Below are 19,209 nucleotides of genomic sequence, written 5' to 3'. Positions count from 1 at the left end.
TCATCTTATTCCTATATCTCTAATTTAATCTTGAATATTCACAGAGCTGTTGTCTCAAGTACTAAACATCACTGAGCAAACACTAAATAGCAGGAGCTAGAGGCCTGCAGTTCCACATCACCAAGTTCAAGCACAACTACTTCCCTTCAACCACTGGGTTCTTGAAACAACAAGCATAATCAGTACAGTTTAGCAACATTGTGACTACTTTAAACACTGTGCGGAAATGGACTTCTTTTTGTTCTACTTGTGTTCATTCTTGTAAAAGTTGTGTATAATTTATGCCGAATTTGTGTTTTTCTTGTGAATACTGATATATGATGTTATGTGTTTATGATATTGCCACAAGTAAGTTTTTCATTGCATCTGGGCATTTGTGCACATGACCATAAAGTTGAATTTGACTTTTAATTGCAGGAGAGAAATCCACAGCTGCACCATTCAGGGTGATGGTAAATTTACTGCTTCCATTTATTGATTATCTCCATTTTATGTCACTTCACCCCAAAACCATTCAAAAGTAGACAGATTTCCTCCAATTCATATTCTATGAACTCACAATATTTTTCTTCTGGTGCTGAGACAGTACATAGAGAATCCCTCATCCACAACTGCTCAAAGAACACTCAGGGTGTCTAGAACCTAGGACCACATAAGAACATAAGAAATAGGAGCAGGAGTAGGCCATCTGGCCCGTCGAGCCTGCTCCACCATTCAATAAGATCATGGCTGATCTGACCATGGACTTATCTCCACCTACCTGCCTTTCCCCCATAACCCTTAATTCCCCTACTATGCAAAAATCTATCCGACCTTGTCTTAAATATATTTACTGAGGTAGCCTCCACTGCCTCATTGGGCAGAGAATTCCACAGATTCACCACTCTCTGGAAAAGCAGTTCCCCCTCATCTCCATCCTAAATCTACTTCCCCGAATCTTGAGGCTGTGTCCCCTAGTTCTAGTGTCACCTACCAGTGGAAATAACTTTCCTGCCTCTATCTTATCTATCCCTTTCATAATTTTATATGTTTCTATAAGTTCTCTTCTCATCCTTCTGAATTCTAAGGAGTACAGTCCCAGGCAACACAATCTCTCCTCATAGTCTAGCCCCCTCATCTCTGGTGAACCTCCTCTGCAACGCCTCCAAAGCCAGTATATCCTTCCTCAAAGGAGACCAGAACTACACACAGTACTCCAGCTGCGGCCTCACCAGTACCCTATACAGTTGCCGCATAACCTCATTGCTCTTCAATTCAATCCCTCTAGCAATGAAGGCCAATATTCCCTTTGCCTTCTTGATAGCCTGTGGCACCTGCAAACTAACCTTTTATGATTCATGCACGTGTATCCCAACTCTCTGCTTTGTATTAGTTAACCAATTCTCTATCCATCCTAATACATCAGCTCCAACTATATGCATCCTTATCTTATGGATAAGTCTTTTATGTAGCACCTTATCAACTGCCTTTTGGAAATACAAGTAAATAACGTCCATCTATTCCCTTCTATCCACTGCGCTCCTTATATATCCTCAAAGAACTCCATTAAGTTTGTCATACAGGACCTGCCTTTGCTGAATCCATGCTGTATCTGCCTGATGGATCCATTTCTTTCCAGATTACCTCGCTATTTCTTTTTTAATGATAGCTTCAAGCATTTTCAAACTAGAGATGTTAAACTAACTGGCCTATAGTTACCTGCTTTTTGTCAACATCCTTTTTTGAACAGTGGTGTGACATTTGCCATCTTCCAATCTGCTACGACCTGCACAGTGTCCACAAAATTTTGATAAATCATCACCAAAGCCTCTACTATAACTTCTGCCATTTCTTTCAGTACCCGGGGATGCATTCCATCAAGACCAGGGGACTTACCTATCTTCGGACCCACAAGTTTTCTCAGCACTACCTCTTTAATAATAGCTATTGCATAAAGGTGTTCACCTCCCATCGCATCCACAACATCTCCCCTTGGCACGCTAGCTACGTCCTCTACTGTGAAGACCGGCACAAAATAGTCATTCAAAGCCTCGGCCATTTCCTCATTACCCAATATCAATTTCCCTTCTCATCCTCTGAGGGACCTACACTCACTTTAGCCGCCCTTTTCTGCTTTATAAAAACTTCTACTATCTGTTTTTATATTTCGTGTTAGTTTATTTTAATAATCCAGTTTCCCATTCTTTATTGCTCCCTTCATGGTACTATGTTGTTTTTTAAACTTTTCCCAATCTTCCACTTTCCCACTACTCTTGGTGACTTTGTATGCATGAGCTTTTAGTTTGATGCCTTCTTTCATTTCCTTAGTTATCCAAGGCGGCTCTCCCCATCCTTACTGTCCCTGCTTTTAACTGGTATATATTTTTGTTGAGCACTGTGTAAAATCTCTTTGAAAGTCTTCCACTGTTCCTCAACTGTCCCACCATATAGCCTGTGTTCCCAGTCTAAACTAGCCAAATACTCCCTTCTCCTAATACACTGGTTTTAGATTGAAATATTGCACCCTCCATTTGTATGAGAAGTTCTGTCATACTGTGATCACTCTTTCCAAGAGGATCCCTAACTACAAGATCACTAATTTTACCTGTTTCATTACACAGGAACAGATCCAAGATAGCATGTTCCCTTGTCGGTTCAGTAAAATGCTGTTCAAGAAAGCCATGGATGCATTCTATGAAGTCCTCCTCAAAACTGCCTCGACCAACTTGATTTATCCAATCTATGTGCAAGTTAAAGGCTCCCATGATAACTGCTGTTCCATTCTTACATGCCTCAGATATTTCTCTGTTTATTATCTATGCCACTGTAATGTTATTATTTGGTGGTTGATAGACAACTCCCACCAATGACTTTTTCCCCTTTACTATTCCTAATCCCTACCAGAAGGATTCAACATTCTGCTCCTTAGATCGTACATCATCTCTCACTATTGCCCTGATCTCATCTTTAATTAAGTGTGCTGCCCCACCTCCCTCACCTTCCTGCCTATCCTTCCGTGTTACCTAATATCCTTGGATATTTAATTCCCAATCCTCTCCACCCTGCAACCACGCCTCTGTAAAGGCCACTAAATCATACCTCTTTGTACTGATTTGAGCCACAAATTTACTGAGCTTGTTTTGAATACTACAGGTATTCAAGTAAAATGCCCTTACACTCATTGTGCTTTTAAAATCATGTAATCTTTTACTCTTTTATAATTGATTTTTCTTCACTCCACTCTTACTCTTCTCTTTTTTATCGTTTGTTTTTCTTTATCTTTATCCACATTTTTATTGTTTACTTTATCCATACTTCTCCAATCTGTTGAACTACACCCCTGCTATTTAGTTTAAAGCCCTATCCACAGCCCCAGATATGCAATTTGCTAGGATCCAGGTCCTATCACAGTTCATGTGGAGGCCGTTCCATTGGTACAGCTCCCTCCTTCCCCAATACTGGTGCCAGTTTCCCACAAATTCACACCCACTTCTCCCACACCAATCCTTGAGTCATGCATTTAACTCTCTAATCTTCTAGACCCTATGCCAATTTGCACATGGCTCAGGTAGTAATCCAAAGATTACTACCTTTTTGGTTCTGCTCTTTAATTTACTCCCTAGCTGCTCAAATTCCCTCAGCACAACCTCTTTCCTCGTTCTACCTATGTCGTTGGTACCCACATGGATCATGACAACTGGATCTTTCCCCTCCCACTGCAAATTCCTCTGTAGGTCAGATAAGATGTTCTGAACCTGGGCACCAGACAGGCAACACAGCCTTCAGGATGCGCTATCCTCATGACAGAGAACTCTGTCTATACTGCCCCCAATTACTGCTATATTTCTCTTCTTTCCCCCCTCTTGAATGGCTCCCAAAACTACAGTGCCATAGTTAGGTTGCTCATCCTTCCTACAGCCCCCACTGTCATCCACACAGGGAGCAAAAATCTCAGACCCGTTGGACAGGCTCAAGGGCTGAGGCTCCTCCAGCGTTGTCTCTTGGATCCCACTACCCACTTCACTTGCAGTCACACCCTTTTGTCTCTGACCACAGACCGAATTTGAGGCAGCTGACCTAATGGGTGTGACTACCTTATGAAACAGAGAATCTAGGTAACTCTCCCCCTCCCTGATGTGCCGCAGTGTTTGAAGCTCAGATTCCAGGTCATCAACTTTGAGCCTGAGTTCCTCGAGCAGCCAACACTTGCTGCAGATGTGGTCACCAGGAACCACAAGGGGATCCACCATCATGCAGCTAGAGCACATCACCTGATCCTGCAACATCCCTTTATTTAATTAGCTGTGATTTAGTGACTTCTTATTCAACCACTACAAAAGCCTTACTTGCTACTTACCTGTGCCTTCTCGCCAAAGCCTCAACTTCCCACTCCTGCACTGGTCCCCTCACACAATGGCCGCTCTGCTTTGACCCTGCTTTACCTTTATTTGCTCCCACTAATGAATCACGAATCGATTGGTCTGCTGCTAATGCGCTGATCTCCACATAATGCTCCTTTTTTAAACTCTTCTCCCCAAAACTGTAAATGTCCAGTCAAAATAGAGGAATGAGTGTACCAGCTTCCAGTCTACTTACACACTCTGCTCAGCATCTCCGGTCTCACCTGCAGGAGAATCTGTGATGCCCACATTGGTTCATTGGTCATCTCAGTACCAGCCTGGAATAGAGACATCCTTGATCCCAGGGGACTACCTACAGAAAAGAACAGAAGGACTTCATGGTGTGCTGCAGGGCATATTACAGTTTATGAAGCTTTTTTTTTACTTCCATCTAATCTCTTGCAAGAAAATCCAGAACTCAGTTAGAGATTTCATTTAAATTATTTTGTCAACTTTGTGAAATTATGCTTAAACATACACTCAGTGACCACTTTATTAGCTACACCTGTACGCCTGCTATTAACCCAATTATTTTATCAGCCCATTGCGTGGCAGAAAATCACACCACAAAAACATGCAGACGTGGATGAGAGGTTCATTTGTGGTTCAGACTAAATATCAGAATTAGATAGAAATGTAGTCAATGTGACTTTGACCGTGGAATGATTGTTGTTGTAAGACGGGGTGGTTAGAGTATCTCAGAGATTGGTGACCTACTAGGGGTTTCTCGCACAGCAGTCTCAACAGAGAAAGCAAAAAAAACAACCAGTGAATGGCAGTTTTGTGGGTGAAAATGTTTGGTAATGAGAGAGGTCAGAGGAGAATGGCCAAATTGGTTCATGCTGGCAGAAAGGCGACAGTAACTCAAATCAATTACGTGCTACAACAGTGGTGTGCAGAGGGACATCTCTGAACACACATAACACAGCAAAACCTTTAAGTGGATGGGCTGCAGCAGAAGACCACACTGGGTTCCATACCTACTAAAGTGGCCACTGAGTGTACTTTTATTTTATGCCAAAGAGTTGACTTCTATTCAGAGTACGAGAAATGTATTTTTAAATGCATCGCCTCATGCACATTTTCAATGTCGTAATTTCTTTTCTAATTCTTTCCTCCAATCTCTGCAAAACACTCTTTGTGACTTTCTTTAGTCACCTAAAAAATTTTGAAAAGTGGTTTTATCTCCTACAATTTTCTTACTATATGATTTTATTTCAGTTTGTTATATTTACTTTAATTAACAATTCTACTGCTCTCCTGTGTAGTAACTGCAGACATACTTTTCCAAAGCATTTGTCAAATGGACAATTAGGGGATTTATCTTCTGAAAGAATTCAGAGAGTATTGGCAAATGTAGCTTGAATAGCTTTGATATCCTGGGATGAGAAGACTTCCAATAAGGAGATTAAGCCGGATTGGCCTATATTTCCCTAATGTTAGGTGATCTTCCTGACAAGTTTAAAGCCAAGTGTCAATGTAAGCAAGCTGAGGAATCCATCAAAAACCCTGTGTCAGGCTAAGTAATGAGATGAAGAGATATTACTTCATTCAGAGGATTGGGAATGTTTGGATTTCTCGATCCAAATTGACTTAGTCATTGAGTACAGTATATTCACGGCAGGTTTTGGCGGTATCAAAGTATATGGATTAGGGCTGGAAGGGAGAGTTTATGTCGAAGTTTACTGCAGTCTTATCAAACAATGAAGGCTTAATAAATTGTACATTCCCACTGCAATCTCTATTATCCATTTCCAGCTATTTTCTTTTTGCCTAAGTATTAATCTATGATATTAAATCAGTTGATAGCTCAATTAAAATGGATAGAAAAAGCACAACAAAAATAGGGTAGCTACCTTAGAGACAAAATCAATGATAATTTTCTTCCAAAAATTGTACATATTTAGAGCACAAAACTATAACAAAAATTAATAACATTATTAATTATAACAACCATTAAATGAAGAAACGGGATTTGGTTTATTCAGTTCACAAACTTGTTAGCTGGCCATTCTTTATTCTCAGTATAACCACAATGTCAGATCACTCACACATACATACATTCTAATATTATCACTCCAGGTGGGAAGCAGATTCAATATATAGTATTATTCGCCTGTGTGCAAGAGGATCTTAGCACTTCACTAGCTCAAAAAGGGTTAAATCTAATATGTATTTAGAAGGCTGGTTTAACTTTCATAACTATTCATATAATTTATTTCAATACTTTATATTTCAACACTCGACCTTTTTTTGTTACAGTTAGTTTAGATCCATATGTCATCGTATATTTTTGCTGACAAATTACTCTGCATGTAAGCTTTAACATAAGCTTATACATGCCTTCTGTCAGGAATACTATTGCAGATGTTTTATCATAAGCAAAAGATATTCAGCAGATACTGGAAATCCAGGGTAACACACACAAAATGCTGGAGGATAACTCAGTGGGTCAGGCATTATCTATGAAAAGGATAAATAGTTGATACTTTGGACTGAGGTCCTTCAACAGGACTGGAAAGGAAGGGAGAAAGTGCCAGAATAAGAAGGTGGGGGAGGGGAAGGAGCACAAGCTAGAAGGTGATAGGTGAAGCCAGGTGGTTGGGAAAGGCAATGGGCTGGAGAGGAAGGAGTCTGATATGGGAGGAGAATGGACCATGGGAGAAAGGGAAGGAGTAAGGGCACCAGGGGGAGCTGATAGGCAGGAGAAGATGAAGTATGGGGCCAGTGGGTAATGGATGAAGAAGGAAGAGAGAGGGGAAAAGAACTACCAGAAGGAGAAATCAATGTTCATTCCTTCAACTTGGAGGCTACCAGATGGAATGAGGTGTTTCTCCTTCAAACTGAGAGTGGCATCATCGTGGCAGAAGAGGAGTGGATAGACAGACATGTTGGAATAGGTTTGGGGATTTGAATTAAAATGGTTGGCCATCGGGAAATCCTGCTTTTTACAGATAGAGTGGAGGTGCTCGATAAAGTGGTCCCCCAATCTACATCAGGTCTCACCAATGTGGAGGAGGCAGTGTCAAGAGCACCAGACAGACGACCTCAAAAGATTCGCAGGTCAAGTGTTACCATATCTGGAAGAACTGTTTGGAGGTGAGGGAGGAGGTGAATTGGCAGGTGTAGCACTTCTTCCACTTGCAGGGCTAGGTGCCCGGTGGGAATTTAGTGGAGAGGGATGAATGGATAAGGAAATTATGGAAGGAGCAATCCCTGAAGAGTGGGGGAAGAGGTGGAGATAAAGCTGCATTTGGTAGTAGGATCCCAATGAAGATGACGGATGTTGTAGAGAAAGACATGCTGGATGTGGAAGCTCACAGGTGGTAGGTGAGGACAAGAGGAACTTTATCTTTGTTATGGTAGCAGGAAGATGGGGTGAGGGCAACATTAATGGTGGAGGAAGGGAAACTAAGTTCTTCCAAGGAGGAGAACATCTCTGATGTTCTTCATATGGCTTCCTTGAAATTTACACAGACTTGCATCATAATTTTATTATAAGTACAGTTATAGTGATTAAGTCAACCTTGATGGTTTATGATAATATTTCCTCAAACATCCAAAACTAACACACAGGAGTTCCAAAAACAAAACTTTTTTTGTGATATTGACAGCATCTCTTCATGCAAAAGGATGTGGCTTGAATTCAATCTGAAACAGACTGATAATCTCACATTACCAAATATTTAAGAGCATTAACATGCTGCATAAACTTGGGTAAAACCTGTCTAGCGTGTAGCAGTTCTTGCAAACTACAACATACATAATCTCTCAGTGAGTTGACTGTGATAAGCATCCACAGCTGAGCAACCATTGGATATCATCTTTCCAAACTATGTGAAGATCTTTGTGAAACTAAGAGGAGGTCCTTCACTGAGTGTGAAATTGTGTTTCAAAAGGATTCCTTGCCTTTAACAGTGCGAATGGACAGGGTCAACCTGAAGATAAGGCATAACATTTCTAAGCTTACAGCTCAGAGAACTTGCTTCCAAACTCATCCACCATTTGGTCACAGGTATTGCCTGCATATTCTAACACTATATCAGGATCAATGCCTGTTGTTGCATTTCCATCATGTAATCAAAAATCAGGTGAACAATAAAAGTGACTTTATCGTTAATAAATTCCCAATGCCGAAGAAAGCATATTATTTAAGGATGAAATATATTGCTGGAAAAACTTGTTGTGTTTTTTGACTTCAGGAAATTGAAAGCAACACACACAAGTGACTGGAGGAACTCAGCAGGTCAGGCAGCACCTATGGAAAAGAATAAACAGTTGACATTTCTGGCTGTGACCCTTCTTCAGGATTTGTGTTTAGGAATTAAAGTTGTTTCTGAAGTGTTGAAACATTTTTACTCTAATATTTTACAGGATGTGGACATTGTAGCAAAGGCCATTTTTTTAAAGAGAATATTCATAAGTTTGCAACAGCACAGGAGGCGATTGACTTTATGCCACTTTGTATAGTAATTCAGTCAGTGTGTTAATCTAGTCCCTTTGAAAAATCTATTTACATAAGCATTCATTGCACTTTAGGACAGTCCATTCCGATTAATAACTCACTGTGTTAAACAATTTAAAGCCACATCTCAGCTTATCTTTCTTCAATTACTTGAAGCCTGTGTCTTTCTGACCCTTAGCATCTCCATCAATGGGAATATTTTCCATTTACCCGATGTAACTCCTTCAAGATTTTGAAATAAAAATTATGCTCTCGGAAAAGGATACCCCAGAACCCCTTCTAAAACCATCCCTCATCCCTGAAAATCATGGCAATAACATTTTCTGGCATTCAAAGTGCCAACTGCTAATTGGATGTGGTCTTCCTTAGCTCTGTTATTAAAACATTATTTCATGTTGAAATTATATCACAAAATCCTACTAGTTAATAATATGCTGATCATACTGAAAAATGTTGTCTTTTTTTACTCTTACACTGCCAATTTCAAGGTCTTGTTGTCTAAACCTGTAGTGTGCCAAATGATGAATTGCTTAAGTAATAAATATATAATCTAGGATATGCTTCTGCAAAAAGAATCTCCAATCAATTAACCCAGATGAAACAACAGGTAAACATACCATCTGCTCATTATCCTTATAAGGATAATAATTTCAGCTTATAAGGATAATTTCAGCTTATAAGGATAACGATTACATCAAAAGATTTGGGGACACACACAAAATGCTGGAGAAACACAGTAGGCCAGGCAGCATCTATGGAAAAGCGTAATCAGTTGAATTTTTGAGCCAAGACCATTCATAAGGATTGGAGAAAAAAGATGAGGTTAGAGGAAGAAAGTGGGGAGGAGGGGAGGAAGAAAGTGGGGAGGAGGGGAGGAAGAAAGAGTGGTGTATTGGAAAAAGCAAGTAAACTTCATAAAAAATACATTATTTTATTGGCAATATTTCCATCATAATATTTTCTGCTGGAAATATGCAGTAGCAGAAGACATATCATGAATAAGTTTCAAACAATAGAGAATCTGCAGATGCTGGAAATCCACGCAACAACACCTTATATTCCGTCTGGGTAGCCTCCAACCCGATGGCATGAACATTGACTTCTCTAACTTTCGCTAATGCCCCACCTCCCCCTCGTACCCCATCCGTTATTTATTTATATACACACGTTCTTTCTCTCACTCTCCTTTTTCTCCCTCTGACTATACCCCTTGCCCATCTTCTGGGTTCCCCTCCCCCTTTTCCTTCTCCCTGGGCCTCCTGTCCCATAATCCTCTCATATCCCTTTTGCCAATCAACCGTCCAGCTCTTGGCTCCATCCCTTTCCCTCCTGTCTTCTCCTATCATTTTGTATCTCCCCCTCCCCCTCCCACTTTCAAATCTCTTACTAGCTCTTCCTTCAGTTAGTCCTGATGAAGGGTCTCAGCCTGAAATGTCGACTGTACCTCTTCCTAGAAATGCTGCCTGGCCAGCTGCGTTCACCAGCAACTTTGATGTGTGTTGCTTGAATTTCCAGCATCTGCAGAATTCCTCGTGTTTGCGTTTTTAAACACACACAAAATACTGGAGGAAGTCTGCAGGCCAGGCAGCATCTATGGAAAAAAGTACAGTCAATGTTTTGGGCCGAGACCCTTCGGCAGGACTAAGTGTTTCGACCTGAAACATTGACTGTACTTTTTTCCCACAGATGCTGCTGGCCTGCAGACTTCTTCCAGCATTTTGTGTGTGTTGTCATGAATAAGTTTAATGCAAAGTGCAGTTGAATAAACTTTACTGTGAAACATGAAAAAACCAGTGAAGTACATTTGGCCTTCACAGACCAGGAACAATGTGAAAATCTCTCAGAAATATATAGGAACAAACTGCAATGCACCACCAAAATATAAAAACAATCTTGTGCATCAGAGGCCCATCACTGGAGATGTCTTATTTATTTGACATATCAGTGATAGGGGAAAACTGCAATTTTTGCTACGGGTTCTTGACCAACATTGCTGTCTTTATCCTCTGGTTGAAAGTTACCACAATTACCTGTTTGTAGAGGGAGCAATTGATAATGTAGCATCCAACTACAAGCACACCTCCTGTGGAATACAGTGGATTCCGGTTAACTGGCATACATTGGGATCAGTACATTTTGGCTCAATTAAACAGCTACCCCAATTAGCCGAAGTTTCATGGGAATAGTTAAAAGGTATAAAATAAGACCAACTACCATTTAATTGAGTAACTATTTATTTATTTAAATGAAACACAGAACAAATTTAAACACTACCAATATCTCTACAGTACAATAAAATTGTATATTAGTTCCTAATAGTTATCAACAGAGGAAGTCATCTGTCGTGTTCTTATAATTGACTGTAAATGAACAAAATCAGCACAAACACGGTGCAGATATTGAACTGCCTTCAAACAATGCTTCTGACGATTGCTTTCTCCAAGTCTTCATTTTCAGTGTAATATTCAAGATACCTTCAAATTCATTGTAACTCCTAACTCGTTGAAGTACTGTAGTTAGAGTTGCTTCATTTCACTCCTGGCTGCTTCTGACATCTCCAAGCCCGAATGCTTGCAATCATAGTGAGCAAAACGGTTCTGAAATGTCTTACTGATTATTTCTTGCCAATTATCAGTGGCGAGAGCACTGCTTTTTGAACACAAACATGCGCAGCTGATGTGATTACTCTAAGCATAGTGTAGTATCTAATGGCCATGCAAGTCCACGTGACTGATGCTCGTTTGAAACCCCAATTAAGCAGCATTGTGCCTCAAAAAAACAAAAGGAATCCTAGCTATTCTCTCAATTTGTTTTTGTTCTTTAAAGGTTGTCCCAAATAAACAGCTGCCCTGGTTAACTGATGGCCCGATTAACCAGAATTCACTGTACATGGCTCAAATGCCTCACTTTACCAAGCGGAAAGTTTCCAAAGAGTTGAGGAAAACTTAAAATAATGTATAAGAAAGTCATAAATAAATAAAACCATTGGATCTCCAAGTAAAAGTTTAAGTTTGCAATTCGGATATTTTCCTAATCGAGAATGTAATAGTTAGAGAATCAGATATTGCACAGAAAGAGCAAAAGTACATGAGCTTTTAATTGAAGCTTAGTCCAGACTGGCTGAGTACATGCAGTGTCATGTAGCAAGATTCGCTTTCATAGATACAGGAAATTAGAACTCGATAGGCAGTGGAAACAGATACAAGCCTTAGGGGTAAATTACCAAGTACATCATGGTAAAGAGGCAACCAGATTCATTGTTGTGATGTTCCAATTTCTGAAATCAAATGCTGTAATTTTCTAATGTTTATTAGTGGCTGGCACATAATCCTACTGGCAGTACTCAGACACCGCCCGCTAGGCCTGCGTGCTGATACTTTATGTCACCAAAGGATACATTTGCCACTGTATGATCATTGCTATGTGCCTTACCCACCGCAAGCACAATTCAGAAAAAACACCATTGATTTTCCCGATTTCCCCATATCAAGGAAAAATTATGACCTGCAGCACACATTTTTCCCAGAAATCTCCAAGTGAAAATCAAACAAAACTGCAAGAGCTGGAAATCTTGAAAAACAAACAATGCTGGAAATACTCAGCAGGTCAGGCCACATCAGATTCAAATTCTGACAAAGGGACTTTAACTTTAAATGTTAATTGTCTTCCCCAATTTCCGCATATTATCCAACAATGTGATGGACATCCTGTTTTGTTTATTAGACAGGGATAGATAGAGATTCCACTTTAGAACAGAAAAGACTTTCTGCACCATCTGGGCTTTTGCTGATGATGTGACTTTTGTGAGCATTTCTCACAGTACTATGTTTGAACACCTCTAGGTCCTGGAATGCTTTTGTAGGAAAATAGGCTTTGAAGTGACTCTCATAAGACTGCTCGACTTTTTTTTAAATGAAGCTTAATTTTTAACTCCAATAATTCGTTCTACAATAGTTTTAGTTTTATTCATCCTGATGATTGTGAGAAATATTTTGATGCAGGATTTGATCTCTGGATTAGCTGTTCAATCAATCAAGAATGGGGTAAGTTTCTCCCTAGAGTTAGACAAAATCCAACCCAAAAAGTTGAGATTTTTCAAATCCACGTCATCCTTCGTTTTACTATTCCTTGACTTTAAATGAGGCCTCTCAAAATGTTTTGGTCAAACTCATCAAAACTGCACAAGGATTCACTAAGGAGTATTCACATCTCCCTGTGTGCATGAGCATGGACCTTTTAACTTAAGGATCTAGAATGGTGGTCTATCAATCCCCAAACAGGAACCTCAGATCCCCCGCCTATAATTAGGAAGTATACTAATTTTAAGAACTTAGCTGACAAAATGGTGGATCTGACTGTCCAGTTGATGTGTATCAACATTGATAACATTTTAGTGAAATGTAGAAAGTTTGGAAATTAAAAGGCCCATTGTTCATGCACATAGGGAGATGTAAATATCCCTTAATGAAGCTTATGGTTTTAGTGAGTTTGACAAATGTCACTTGTTATATAGAGAATATTGTTAGGGACAAAGCCAGCAAGGTTGAGGTCTGTGTAGGAAGAAACAACTGGAGGGAGAACAAGTTTGACTGCTGGAGTTGGTTGGATCATCAAGGGAATTGGAGTTCATTATTACAAGAATGATCCCCAATCCAATAGCTGGTTATGGGGTTTTACATCCCTTAAAGAAACTGAGTACAATGTGGCCTTGTTCCTGCAGTTAAACCCATACCTGTCTAGGAATACACTGACCTTGATCAGACCCAATATGGATACAGTAGGTCTTGTAGAAGATGTGGGTGAGCTAGAGAAATTCTGAGAAGGTGCTTGCAGTAAAATAGCCACAGATCTACAGACATAAAAGGGTTTTGGATATATTATGTTCTAGGTGTGATACGGCTAGTTTTGCTGTTTTTAAAGAACAAAGGTTTTATGTCGAGAAGAACATGCTTGGATGCAGGATACTGTCTTCATTAAAGAAAGAAGAGCTTCAGTGGTTGATGCTTGCATTCCCTTTGAAAACAACTCTGGAATTCTGGGTGCCACTTTTATCACAAAATCTGACAAGTACAGAAAAGTACCTGGAGTCCACCGTAAAGGACAATCTCAAAGCCGCCACAGTCATATTCCTGGGTTTTATAATTGGTGCCAGAGTTACAGTACATAATTTTCAGAAAACTCAAAGATATTGGATTTTCTAGGCACCCAAAGTACAACACCATTATTTCATGCTGCTCTTTTAAGAGTGATTAACATTTTAATATTATTTATGGACCATTTTATATTTCTAGTTTGTGCTTTCAGTCATAGTTAAGGATGCAATTTGTGCATCAGGAGTTTTGTGTTTTAATTTAATTGTTTATTCTTGTAGTTTTACTTACTATATTGTTACAAATGTCAAATCACTTTATTATTCTCAAAATATCAAATGATGTTATTATAACAAATGATATCTTGGATGGTCTGAATGTTGGCTCTATATTGGTAGGTAGCAATCTATCTGGTGTACTTAGAAGTATTTCCAGCATTTTCTGTTTTTACATCCCTTCATCACTAATCTATAATAACTGCAATTTAAAACATCCAGACCGATCAATGCACATTACTGTGCAGGTCAGTCTTTGCAATATACTTAGGGATAAGCAGGTTGAATACACCCAGTCTATTCTAAGAAATGGGTTCATGTCCTTCGAAAATATTACTGGCAAATAAAAACAGCAGTTTCAATTTAACCCTGACGTAACAAGTCCAATCTTCTGTGACATAATTTACTGAAAAATGAGGGCTGAACAAAATATAACAGTGTATATATAAAGTGACAAGTCCAACAAATTTTTTAAACGGTACAAAGTATAAAATTCAAGACATAATACCAATAGTTTTACTGATTAAACACTAAATATTTAGCACCATGATCTTGAGAAACCATCTGTTTTGAGGTAACTGATCCTTGTATAGAAGAAAATAGGTTTTATGTTTACAGAGATCCTGACATGACATTCACTGTAAAAAGGAACACATTTCTTTATAACAGTGCATATTGTAACCAGCAAATATATGATAACATTTTACACACTTGAATCACTTCTGGTTAAGTCCATGATGATTGAGTGTTGTGTTGATCAGGATTCTGGTATTTGGGTGATGCGGAGAGAAAGAGAGATGAATCTGTAACGATTGTACAGAACAACTCAAATAGTCATGGATGTATTCAGTGCCTGAATGTCAACAGAGATGATATAATCTGCTGATTGTACTTTTTTGGATTGTTCGTAGTTGGTTCTACTCCTCTTCGCAGTCAGGGCAGCATTTGTCTTGTTTCTTCAACGGATTTCTGCAGTTCTGAGGACAAGTTCTCATTACACATTTGGTCTCTGTATCCTGTAGGTAACAAGTGTTAAACAAAATACTTACAGATGATGTACAAAAGATACAATCTGACAGATTGACTTCTATAATTTTTTTTTATATAACCATGGATTCTGTGTATGGTGCTTATCAAAATTTCTACCTTGCATATACTCCCTATCTCCTGCACATCATAACTTCGTGAAAATAACTTCATCGTAACAAATTCCTATACTAATTCCTTAGTTATGCTGTTGCTTCCATAAGCCACTCGGAAAGCCTTCCAATGTCAATGCTAATTCACTATGAAAAACAACATAGGTAATCCATTTATGTAAAAAAAATCCGTTGAAAAGATAACAAAATTTGTCGAGAATAACATTATTACTAATGCTTAGAATCTTTCAGAGGAGACAGCTCCCATTGTTATACAATTAAACTGTTTTAAGATAGACTCTGTTATGTTCAACCAGAATCCAATTCGAAGGTATTATCTGCAGTGCCTATAAAAAGTCTTCAGTCCCCTTGGAAGTTTTCATGTTATATTGTTTTACAACATTGAATCACAGTGGATTTAATTTGGCTTTTTTTGACATTGATCAACAGGAAAAGACTCTTTCGTCTCAAAGTGAGAGCAAATCTCTACAATGTGATCTAAATTATTTACAAATATAAAACACAAATAAGTGATTGTTTAAGTATTCACTCCCTTTAATATGACACACCAAATCAGCACTGGTGCAGCCAGTTGATTTTAGAAGTCACATAATTAGTTAAATGGAGATTATCATGTGCAGTCAACACGTTTCAACTGACTGTAGTAAAAATACACCTGTATCTGGAAGGTCCAACTGCTGGTGAGCCAGTATCCTGGTTAAAAACTGCACCATGAAGTCCAAAGAACACTCCAAGCAACTCCATGAAAAGGTTATTGAAAAGTAACAGTCAGGAGACAGATAGAAAAAAATTTCCAAGTCACTGAATATCCCTTGGAGTACAATTAAGTCAAACATCAAGAAACGGAAAGAATATGGCATGGCTGTTAATCTGCCTGAAGCAGGCCGTCCTCAAAAGTGAGGACTGTGCAAGAAGGGGACTAGTGAGGGAGGACACCAAGAGACCTATGACAACTCTGGACGAGTTACAAACTTCAGTAGCTGAGATGGAGAGACTGCACATACAACAACTGTTGCCCAGGTGCTTCACCAGTCACAGCTTTCTGGGAGAGTGCTAAAGAGAAAGCCACTGTTGAAAAAAAAACTCACATGAAATCTCAGCTAGAGTTTGCCAGAAGGCCTGTGGGAGACTCTGAAGTCAGCTGGAAAGGTTCTATGGTCTGATGAAACCAAAATTGAGCTTTTTGGCCATCAGCCTAAACACTATGTTTGGTGTAAACTCTGCACATCATCAAAAACACACCGTCCCTACTGTGAAGCATGGTGGTGGCTGCATCATGCTGTGAGGATGCTTCACTGCAGCGGGCCCTGGAAGGCTTGTGAAGGTAGGGAGTAAAATGAATGCACCAAAATACAGGGAAATCCTGGAGGAAAACCTGATGCAGTCTGCAAGAGAACTGCAACTTGGGGAGAAGAGTTGTTTTCCAGCAAGACAATGACCCCAAGCATAACGCCAAAGCTGCACAGGAATGGCTTAAAAGCAACAAAGTTAATGTCCTGGAGTGTCTAAGTCAGAGACCAAACTTCAATCCAATTGAGAATTTGTGGCTGCACTTGAAAAGGGCTGTTCACTCACCATCCTCCATGCAATCTGACAGAGCTTGAGCAGTATTGTAAAGACGATTGGGGAAAAATTGTAGTGTCCAGATGTTCAAAGCTGATAGAAACCTATCCACACAGACACAAGGCTGTAATTGCTGCCAAAGGTACCTCTACTAAAAGCTGACTTGAGGGGCGTGAATACTTTTGCGATCAATTATTTTGTGTTTTATATATGTAATTAGTTTAGATTACTTTTTAGAGATCTGTTTTCACTTTGAAACAAAAGTGTTTTTTTCTGTTTAAAAAAAAAGCCAAATTAAATCCACTGCAATTCAATGCTGTAAAACAATAAACATGAAAACTTTCAAGAAGGGTGAATACTTTTTTAGGCACTGTAATACAGAGGCTGCTTTCTATAGGGAATTGTTTGTTACCTTACCATTGCATCTGTCCTCCCCCCCAGTCACTTTAATCATTATACAGGAATGGCACCTTTAGCAAGACCTACTATACATTTACTGCACCTCCCAAGTACATTTGATGAGGCCACTTCAGGGGTCACTAATTGCCAGAATTTAGTTCAATTCTTTTACAAGCAATTTCAACTGAATTAATTTAAACAAGTCATTATTTTGAGACACAATGAGCTCAGCCTCATGGTCTCAATGTTGATCTCTGAGACCATCTGTGTTTAGCTTTCTTTGTGACTGCAAGGGTTTCCTCCTACATCCCACAAACATGTGGGTTGGTGCATTTGGTCACTGTAAATTATCCCTAATATGTTGATGAGTGGCAAAATCTAGGGGTAGCTGGTAGGGAGAATAACATGGGATTAGTGAAGGATTACAGGGAATGGTCACTTGATGATTGTCTGGGCTTGGTGGGCCAAAGGCTTGTTTCTGTGTCACATAATTTTGTGATGATAACAGATAAAATTCTACAGTGTGTGACTTCAAGTAAACATCCATTTTAAACGTCCTGGTCTAGTTGTGGTTCCCGTAGAGAATGTGTATTCTCGTTTATGTCATATTACCAGGTTCACTAAAATCTTTACAGTCAATCCTTGCCTCAATACTTTGATTAATTTCTATTTTGGCAACACTTATTTTGTCCACCCATTACACTTACCCAATTTTCCTTCACTTTTACAGAACTTACACCCCCACTCTAGGTTTGTGAGCACGGCTGGAAATATTTGATTCAATGAGCAACAGTCCCATTCTGACTTATGCTTAATGAAAATACTATAATTTCACGACATTATGAATTTAATTTCCTACCTTACAGTGGCACAAAGTGCATGAGTCTTTCTCCCAATATTCACCTTCACGTCTTACATTTCCATCCTTGTCAATGCAGCCTGTTAATTTCAAGTGAGCTTCAAGAATCTCGATCTATTTATTAAAAGATATGATAAAAATTAACTATAAAATGAACACTTTGATTTTTCTCATATTACCAGAATCTGGAATTTCTCTTTGCGCGCTAAGAACAACATTATTGCTCAGAAACATCAGAAAGTCTGCAGATGCTGGAAATCCAAAGCAACACACACAAAATGCTGGAGGAACTCAGCAGACGGCTGCATCTATGGAAATTAATAAACAGTCAACGTTTCAGGATGAGAGCATTCTTCAGGACTGAGAAGGAAGGGGGAAGATGCCAGAATAAAAAAAGGGGGGGGGGTCATTGGATCCTTGGGATTGTAAGTTTCCATTCTCACCAACTTTTCCAATATCTTACCTTTACATAATACTAATTTTCTTAGGTTCCTCACTCTCATAGACAGAAGAGGTACTGCAGGTGCAGGAAATCTATAGCAATACACACAATGTGCGGAGGAGCTCAGCAGGCCAGACAGCATCTATGGATGGGAATAAACAGTTGACGTTTCGGGCCAAGGAAGGGTCTCGGCCCAAAACGCCGACTGTATACTGCCATCCATAGACGCTGCCTGACCTGCTGAGCTCCTCCAGCACATTGAGTGTATTCTCCTGCATATCTAGTATTTTTAGGTAATTTTTTGTGTATTCTGCCATGCACACAGATACGTAGCTTTTGATCAATCTGTCTGCATTTCATAATCTCTATTCTAAGTTCTGTTTCTTGCATCATCAAGCTAGTACTCTTCTGATGATTCAGTCAAGATATTATTCTTCATATGAAAATGGACAATTAACACCAGTAGAATATTGAAACATGAAATGTGGAACTTACTTGTGCTGTTGGTCTAGGTTTCATCAGTACAAAAAGTACTGTTGTACTTCACCCAATGAATCATCAGAATCCAATCATAGTT

The 19,209-nt window shown here is 39.3% G+C and overlaps 1 protein-coding gene across 1 annotated transcript in view; it reads right to left on the bottom strand.

The window, feature by feature from the left end:
- Window positions 1–11,072: 11,072 nt before the first annotated feature.
- Window positions 11,073–19,209, bottom strand: part of LOC134342776 (peroxidasin homolog) — a 275,630-nt gene continuing 267,493 nt past the window's right edge. The window contains exons 22-23 of the mRNA XM_063041342.1: window positions 18,191–18,304; window positions 11,073–15,225 (exon numbers count right to left, since the gene is read on the bottom strand). Of these exons, the coding sequence (XP_062897412.1) occupies window positions 15,127–15,225; window positions 18,191–18,304 (213 nt within the window). The 3' untranslated portion in view covers window positions 11,073–15,126. The remainder of the gene's footprint in view (window positions 15,226–18,190; window positions 18,305–19,209) is intronic.

This window comes from Mobula hypostoma, chromosome 2 (genome assembly GCF_963921235.1).
Source record: "Mobula hypostoma chromosome 2, sMobHyp1.1, whole genome shotgun sequence".
Taxonomy (NCBI): domain Eukaryota; kingdom Metazoa; phylum Chordata; class Chondrichthyes; order Myliobatiformes; family Myliobatidae; genus Mobula; species Mobula hypostoma.
This window is presented reverse-complemented; position numbering and strand designations above follow the sequence as displayed.